At 43.6% G+C, this 8,935-nt stretch overlaps 1 protein-coding gene across 1 annotated transcript; it reads right to left on the reverse strand.

The window, feature by feature from the left end:
- Positions 1 to 2,464: 2,464 nt before the first annotated feature.
- LOC109748418 (uncharacterized) lies at positions 2,465 to 7,225 on the reverse strand. The gene is made up of 2 exons (XM_020307446.3): positions 7,006 to 7,225; positions 2,465 to 4,822 (listed from the first exon to the last, which is right to left on the reverse strand). Exon 2 carries the CDS (start codon positions 4,814 to 4,816, stop codon positions 2,717 to 2,719), a length of 2,100 nt encoding a protein of 699 aa, XP_020163035.1. The 5' UTR covers positions 4,817 to 4,822; positions 7,006 to 7,225; the 3' UTR covers positions 2,465 to 2,716.
- Positions 7,226 to 8,935: the final 1,710 nt, after the last annotated feature.

Raw genomic sequence — 8,935 nt, forward strand, 5'->3', positions numbered from 1 at the left:
ACGTCTTGCATGTTTGCAGGTGTTTGGAACTCTCCACTCACTTTCCATTCATCCTATCTATCGACAAAATTTGTCATCATTAATGGGTCCTTCATCATTGTCACCACATCCAACCACATGTTATTCCCTACTCTTTTCACGAATTGTCCAATTCTTTTATGTCATACTCTAGTTACTCCTATTACTATTCATTTGATCATTGTTCATCAATCTACTTCTGGTAATAATTGTTCTGTTGGATTTGATTATGCGGGTCTTTTGTGCAGAGGGCCTTGGAACCAAGGTCGTGATTCTCAGGTGCAATAGTGCACGCGACCTCAATTCACACTCCACTTCCACATCTTCTCCACCGTTAATTCAGATCTATGGCGTTGTCGACCTAGACACCTTGCATCGTCATGACATTCTTCGTCCGCTTGCATCGTCATCTTCAGTTCCATGCAATAAAACAATAAATGAGCATAATTTTAGTCACCTGTGTTAGTTTGGGTGCCATGTTCATTTCCCCTTTTCAGTCCTCGCTAGTTGCACGGTGCATCCTTTTGAACTTATACATTGAGATATCTGGACATCCCCATTAAAAGCCATCCAGCCTAGCTGTCGAACCAGCATTCTCGGGGTCATCCTTTCCATCTCGCTCTCCCTCACCTATAGGATTCGTCAACTTGAAGTGAAGAACGCTTTCCTGCATCGGTCGTTCTTCGAGGTCGTCTTCCGTTGCTAGCTTACGAGATCTGTCCTCCCCCAACTATGTGTGCCGCCTCAACAACTCGTCTACGGGGTTCTGCAGGGACTCTCTAGTACATGTCGTTCACACGTCTGGACATCATCTATGAAGTGCAGTTCGTCTGCCTCCACATACATGACCAATGTAGTACCTCTTATGGGTACATGCAGTGCCCCCTACCTCAGATCACCGTCATGTCGACACATGACAATGTTAACACAGTCTACATGTCTACGAATCGACGCAACATCGGTGAAGTAAACACATCAAGATTGACTCAGCACTTGGACGCCGACCGCGGGCACATACAGAATCCTTCTTCAACCAGATACGGTGTCCCTCACCTCCTCCATCAATTGCGTACTAAAATCAGAAAATAGCCTGCTAAAAAATAGAAAATAGGAAGAAAAATAGCCTCGCAGGCAGCCATCGTGAGTGGTTGGTTCATGGCTGCTAATTAAACAAGTTCTTTGTTTCATGTCATCATGCACATATGGGGGCTGCTAAGAACGTATCTTACCATCTCTGGGTGGAAAGTGTGCAACATGCCAAAGTTAGCTCGATCAGGCAACGGATTACCAGTCCACCTAACTGGGGCCTCATCCGTATCGATGAGTAGTTTCAGACCTGCGATTAGCGTAGGTACGTGGAGGCGGCCCACCACAAACACATGGAAAATCATTTCCTGAAGCAGACTACTTTGACAACGGCCTACTCTACAAAGAAACAGAAAACAAATCGCTAGCTCCCAGCAACCGTCAACGGTCTGATCCGTGAATACTAATTAAGAAATTGTTTATATTATGTTTTGAGGGAGGCTGCTAACGAAGCTGTCGACTCCCCGGTTATATTAAAAAATGCCCAACATTTCAAATTGTCAATCGACTGAGCTGGAGCTATCAGGCAACGACTTTTGCACAGAACAGGTCACTACAAGGCAGCGCCCTCCACTCCATGCAAAGCCTCCTGTCTGGATGTTACGATCCTTGACACCGGCGTCACGCACAGAGGATTCGGGTCATAATTTGGATACAATGGGAATACAAATCAAAAGAGAAATAAAGGAGGAAGAGCAATGGAGGAGGGAAAAGTAGCCATGCAGCCATGCTACAGTTCAGTTCATCATCGATGCCTCCTGTCAGGCAACACACAGGTTCAATACATGGGCCAAGCCAGACATCAAATAGGCTTGCAGGCCCGAACTGTCTACCCGCTACTATCCTGTTACCAGCCCAGGACCCAGGTCGTGACACTCTGTCGCCAAGATTTGCTACCCTGAGCGTCGCACAACCATGAAGACATTCGCATTGTGTGTCTGAGCTTCCAAACAGTCCATGTGTGTTGGTACTGCTAAGAAGAGGAGTTAGCTTGATTAGGGATGTAAATGATGCAATAAACGCCGTCCACAAGTCATGTTTAGTTAGTTTTTGCTAGCTCGATAGATCATAAGTGGGCTTAAATGTATAGTGAACTAAGTTAACTTAAGCCTGTATGTACTCTTTTGCTTTTATGAAGAACAATGACTCTGCTTACCGTTTTGAATTCAACTGTATAGTGAGTCCAAAATGGGAGCAACTAGCCTGAGCCCAAAACATCTGATTCCAGGGGCACAATCATAAAACAGTTTGCCTGCAATATGAAAGAAATCTTATCCCTAGTGCAACGAAAACAATCAAGCCCCCAACAAAAGCAAGTTCATATCACAACTCCACGAGGCGTTGTGCAACCAAAGCAACAAAATCAAATCCTGCTCCAGCCGGCTGCAACAGACCCATGGTACATACATAACCAATCCACATGGTATCATTAGTAGTACAAGCGTACACCAGATTATAGAGTTTCAGACAGGAAATACAACACATAATCACAATATTACACCAAACCAACAAGCGCAATGTCATCATAAACGCAAAGCCTTAAATATACAAATTGTGATGGATACACATAGACTGAGTGTAGCTCCTTGCAGCCTCGCCTTGAGACCTTGGTCTAGGGGATTATTGTAGTACTGGGACGCTCAAGAATACCGGCATGCATGAGCAAAGCCCAGACGTGAGTCACAAACTCGCCTCCTTCCGCAAGAAGTTCTATGTGACCAGCTACATTGTTAGATGGGGCAATATACACCATCATCTCGGCCCAGAAATCTGCCAGTAGGTCCCACCGGTTCGCATGATTGTCCATGCTCTCCAGCGCTTTCCCCAGCACAGCACCATAGGTGAACAATTTTCTTCCACCACCTACGACATACTCTAGTTCACTAAGTTTTCCATACTTTTCCCTTGGAGAGACGAGGTCATGTAGCATTTCTTTTGCTTCTTTTACCATCTCATCGAGAGCACACTTTGTTTCTGGTGCACTGCCTGGAAGCAACGTTGGTGCAAAGGCGACCAAGTAGGTACAATACTTGGACAAGATAGTGGCGACAACTTGATTCGGGTGCACATCGTGTGGGCGTTTGATTGTATCCGAGATCTCACAGAAGCTAGTCGCGACATGCCATGCCAGTATGGTGTCGGTCAGTGTATATTCATCGTTGATCTGGCATGCACCGCATAGTTCATCACTCATGCCGTGTCTCATTAGTGCGGAGGTTCCATGTGAAAGATGGCCGTTTGTCGAGTTTCTGATAGTCCGTGCCACTGCCCTCTTCACTTGCATTGGCAACTCCACAGGCTTGCCTGCTTTCTCAGTTGGAAGGAGATGCTTCAACTGACACCGGTAGCTGGAACTAAAGGAATCAAGAACCGAGTATTGGCCAATAGTGTTGCGCCAATAACGAAGCCACTTGTGAGGTCGTCCATAACATAAAAGAAGCTTCTCAATACGGGTGTTCCCTTGCCATGATGGATGTGCTACGTACTTACAAACAAAGGATATTTTTGCCCAGCCAGAGACACAGTAAGACCATATCTGCAGGAACTGAGATACCGATAGTGCAGCCAACGCTATTAGGGTAACCAGGACATCTTTTGTGCTGGTTTCTACAAAACGACTGTCCAAAATAGAGCCGTGCCGGTTCAAAACACTAAGAGACCATGCACCAGCCGCTATACTGACCAATGTGAGGGTGAGTGAAAGAGCATAATACCTTAGCTCGTTGCCATACATTATGAAGGTATATTTGGTGAAGAAGAAATCGTAGAGGAAAGCCAACTCTGCTTCAATCACTTGAAATGCTCTTTCATAGTCCTGTTCTGTTTGCAATAGCCCATCAAGAACAAGATCACGAGTCTTGTCAAGCCCAGATTCAGGACAAGTGTAGCCAAAGTATCGCCGAACCACCAGATGGAACAATGCGAATGAGAGACACAGATCCTTGAGACGACGGATAGGAGCACTATAGTAAGATGACAAGATACCGATGTTGTCACACCAAATGTTATCCAGTGTTATTGCATTTTCTCCAATTGTTGCCCGCCCAGAATGGATTAGAACCGGGTACTTGTATCCCTGCATGGTACGAGGGTCGTAGGATGTGCTGAGTATGTGCTCACCCTTCATGTAGCGGGCCAGCCACTTGATTCCATTGTCCGATGATGGTTTGCTTGCTAACAATGCAGCACCAAACTGCTCAGCCGTTTTAATTCCCAATAGAAATCCCACGACAAACAAGCAACCAATGGGAACAAGGCGACTGGAACTATGCTTCATACCGAATGTATAAATAAAACCACCTGATACCGTGGCACTGCACATCGTGAACAAGAGACAATCACAGTAGAGCTTCATGAGTTGCTTGTTTTGATCGAGCTTCTGGACAGACATTGAGCTGGTGCCTCCAAAAAGCATGGCCAGAAACATTGCCCACACCGGGTACAACTCGTTTTTAATTTTCCCCGCCTGCATCAGTCCCACAGTGTAGGAGAGAAGTGGGAAGGATAATATAAACACTCCGCCCACTCCATATCTTATAATGATGCTCCGAGATTGACGCCTCCTGGGCGAGAGAATGGCAAGGGCGATCATAAACACAGCCGCGACGATGACAAAACCTTCCACGCGGTCTACACTCTTCCTTGGTTCTAGATTATTGTTGACCCAACCCTCTGTGTAGTTTTTGCATACTTCTTCCATGATTGTATTCATTTCCTTCTGCATATGTTATTCAGGTAAAGAGTGTGAGTTTGATATACCGATTGGACAAAGGGAAATGCATACGAGCACTGGTGTGCATGGGGGTCGGAAGCCAGCTTTTATTTTGAAGATGCATTTTTCTAATTCTTGGGGGGCATGCACAACTGACAAGGGCTCCACTGGCATTCGGGAGAGGGGACCCTCCTGTGGGCATTTGGGCCGGTCCAATTTGTCATCCCAAACATTTTTTATATTAACTTTAGTTGACGTGAGGTGGCAACTTCAGTTGTTAAAACATGGCAACTTTGCCCCAGTTTGTTTTTTGTCAGAAAATTGTCATGTTTGTCAACCTTGCATGAACTAAAATTGCCACGAAAAATGTTCGGATTGCCATGCTTAAAATCCGAACGTTTGGGATTTATCATTTCTGTAAATCAAATATGCATGCATTGAGTAGTTTTTGAACTGTACATTTTTTGAGTTTTTTTTAAGTATACATGTATGCAAGCAAACAATTTTCTTACTCCACTAACAATAGATGGGCCCTTTTTCTAGTTCGCCCATGGCCCCTCGAAGATTAGGACCCTGTTTGGATCTACGCCCCGAGCTGCCCTGCCAAAAAATTGGCGTTAACCTGCTCGTGCGGGCGCGTTTGGATTGTCACCGAATAATTGGCACGCCCTGCATTCTTTAGTTGTACTAGTTCACTTTCACGCTAATATTTTGGCCAGATGCGGGCGGCCAAAACGGTCGCCAATTAATTGGCACGCCCGCAGTTGGCAGGGCCAACACCGGTGCGATCCAAATAGCCCCTATATATGACCGGCCATAGTTTTTTTTTCCTTCTACTTTGCTGCTGAGCTTCGCACTGACACATGAGAGTTGCGACAGCAGACAACAGCGAGTCTGACGTGTAAAACGCTGCAAGTTTCGGCTACAATGATCTTGTATTTTATCTGTCTATATCTTTTAATCCTTTAATTAACCTATCTATTAATTTTTATTAATAAAGGAAGGTGATATTCTTAGTCCACCATGCTATTTTGTAGTAAACCCTCGGATGTTTCTGGTAATCAAACAACAGTTCAGTTTTAAGGTAGATTTTTGCTTTTGTAGAAAATCCCTTGATAATTATGGTAATCAACCTGCAAGTCAGTTTTTTAAGTCAGATTTTTGCTTTTGCAAAACCCCTATGATATTTGGGTTAATCAACCTCCAGTACTTATCAAATGCTTTTAAAAAATATTCATATATTTAAACTCTAACTTCATATTTAACATGTTGTATATGTGTAGAATTTGATATGATGTTATTTTACTTGTTAACCATTTTAAAAATGCTATTAAGGGTGCAACCTTAGTCAGTAATGCATGATCCGTCTTTCTTTCACACTGGTTTTGATCCGGATTGGAAAGGAATACCTCGGAAAACAAGCATTGAGCATGAAAGAAACCACCTATTTGTGCATGCACGTCTTGCCAAAACCTCACGAAAAAAAAAAACAGATCTCTCGTCTTGTACCAAGAGATATACGCCTTAGGATTGACAACATTTAAACGCGTTATGATTGTGTGAGCACTGAGCCTACCGTCGGAAAGGGTGGGAAGGATGATATGTGGCAGCAAGGATGGGATGCCATGTGTTGAAATAAACAACATGCACCTATTGGGGTCTTGAGTCGTGGTTACTGGGTTAGGATAGTGTGGTATTTTTTTCCTGTTGGAACCTTAATTAGTAATTTCTAAATAAATATTAAAAATTCTGATTCTTTATGTTTTTTTGTTAGTGTAGCAAGCATGCTTGACAATTTTCAAGTGAAACAAATAGTAGCGCATCATCGGTGGAAAAAAAGTTAAGTATAACATTTGGTGTTCGACTTGTTATTTTTGCATATGTCAAAATGCTTAACCTTTTCCCATCAAAATTTGCAGGTAACATTTGAGTGTGACAATGACCACATCTAATTTTTTAAATAAAAAATACAAAAAATATTTTTGGTTGGCAGGTTCCGGAATTGGATTTCCGAAATATCACAAACTAGATTTCCCAAGATAACCTGCTATATCGTGCGGCAAAAGAGAAAATATCACCCGCTAGACTTCAAGACAATCTGCTATATTGTGCACGACCGAGTGGGTTTGTGCACGTTCAGCAGCAGAATTAGCTCCAGTATGCATGAATGGATTGAGGTGAGATCTTACCGGTGACCACTGAAGAGCGTACGTCCTGGTGCGGCTGCAGGAGAGGGACGTTCGTCTGGACTCCGGAGGGTGGAGGCTGGCTGATCTCCGGCTCTGGTTTGGAACACGAAGGAAGCTGGAGTAGCAGTCTAGCAGAATGAAGGTGGAGGGGGAGGCCTCTCTCTTTGTGCCCTACACTAAACTACACTGCGCAGGTCAATAATTGGAACCGAAACTCTGTTTCAGCATTGCCACTGTTTTAGCGTGGCCCAGCAACCAGCATTCAGACTCGTTTCTAAACAACAAGAATAATGTTATCAACCTACTGTTACGATAAGATCCGTTGTCCCACACGGATCTACCTACTGTTAATCAGCTCGGCTCCTAGCTCCACAATGATATTTATAAGAAATAATGTTATCAACCTACTGTTACGATAAGATCCGTTGTCCCAGGCACCTAGGCACCATGCAGGTAAGGCCCATACGATTGATCACTTTCCAAATATTGTTGAATACCATACCTGCCATAATAATGCATGTTATTATAATACCTTGCAATTTATTTCCATCTATAAAATGGCATCCTAGTTTCCTTATAAATATGTACGCATTATAATACCTTGTCTATGCTCTCTTGCTTTTGCCTTGTATTCGTAACCGGAATACAACGCGCACACACATATGCTGCACCCATCTTTATATTTTGGCTACTAAAAATAAAAAGATACTGCCATGCATGTAGAAAGATTTTTGTCCTAGGTATCATATACCTAACACTAAGAATTTGTGTACATATAATAGTAGGTATATAACAGAAACATATAAATGATATACCCAAGGTACGATTGAGAGAAATGATACCTAAGAAATATATATCCAAAAAACATATACCCCTGAATGATAATTAAAGTATGACAATGATAAATATATTTTTAAGTGCAAACTCAAGTCCCCGAAAAAAATATATATGTGCAAAAAAAAGTATATACCCATAAGTACATACTCAAGTCCTCGTAAAATATTTTTAAGTGTATATACCCATAAATGTACGTACCCCAACGTGAAATTCATGTGTATATACCCATAAATGTACGTACCCCAACGTGAAATTTATGTGATATACCAAAATGTAAAATTTATTTGTACATACCCAACGTGAAATATATGTGTACATATCCCGGCGTAAAATTTATACGTAAATACCTGACAGAGATGTATCCAAGGTATGATACTCGAGGAATATGATACTCGATAAATTATTCTACCATGAATTATGATATGTTGTTCATTGTCTTTGTTTCGGCGGCGACAATGACAGCGCTGAATAAAGATTCTTCGGATCCTTCCTTGACATGGCCATCGGTCCTATGGTTGGGGATGGATTTGGAAACCAGTCTGTTGAAGCAAGGATGGCGTGGCGGCGGCGGCATCCTCGTGGTGGACCTGTGTCCTCGGGCTCCGCCGTTGCGACGACGTTTGCTCCAGCATCGGCGCGGAGCTTGGGAGGTAGTCCAGGAGCGGATGCAGATTGTGGTCTGCATCGACGACATCTGGAAGACGGAACATGTGCTAGGTTCGTGGTTCGTGAATGGCAGGTATGGTTTCCTTCTGCGACGTCTTAGTCGCGGTGGGGTGCCATATCTGGAGTTCGATGGCGTGTCCGGAGTGTTGCCCCGGTCTGATTCGTTCAACGGTAAGGGCTTCACTTTTGGTGAGCCACCTTGGAGGTCCGCAAAGCTGCATATTAGCGATGAAGCCGCGTCGAGCTCGGGTGAGGAGGTGATCCATCATTCTTTTCTTCGGTGGCTGCTGTCGTGGTGCCGGAGGCAGGTGATGGGCGTTGGTGTCAAGCTCAGATATGTTCTGCTATCTTTTTAGTTTTGGCATGTCGGTCCTTTCGTGACTTGTACTTTAATCTTTATGATATGAATGAGACACGTATTACCATG

This window comes from Aegilops tauschii, chromosome 3 (assembly GCF_002575655.3).
Source record: "Aegilops tauschii subsp. strangulata cultivar AL8/78 chromosome 3, Aet v6.0, whole genome shotgun sequence".
Classification (NCBI taxonomy): domain Eukaryota; kingdom Viridiplantae; phylum Streptophyta; class Magnoliopsida; order Poales; family Poaceae; genus Aegilops; species Aegilops tauschii.

Coding starts and splice junctions, on each gene's coding strand:
- LOC109748418 (XM_020307446.3), bottom strand. CDS start 4,816: ATGAATACAATCATGGAAGAAGTATGCAAAAACTACACAGAGGGTTGG.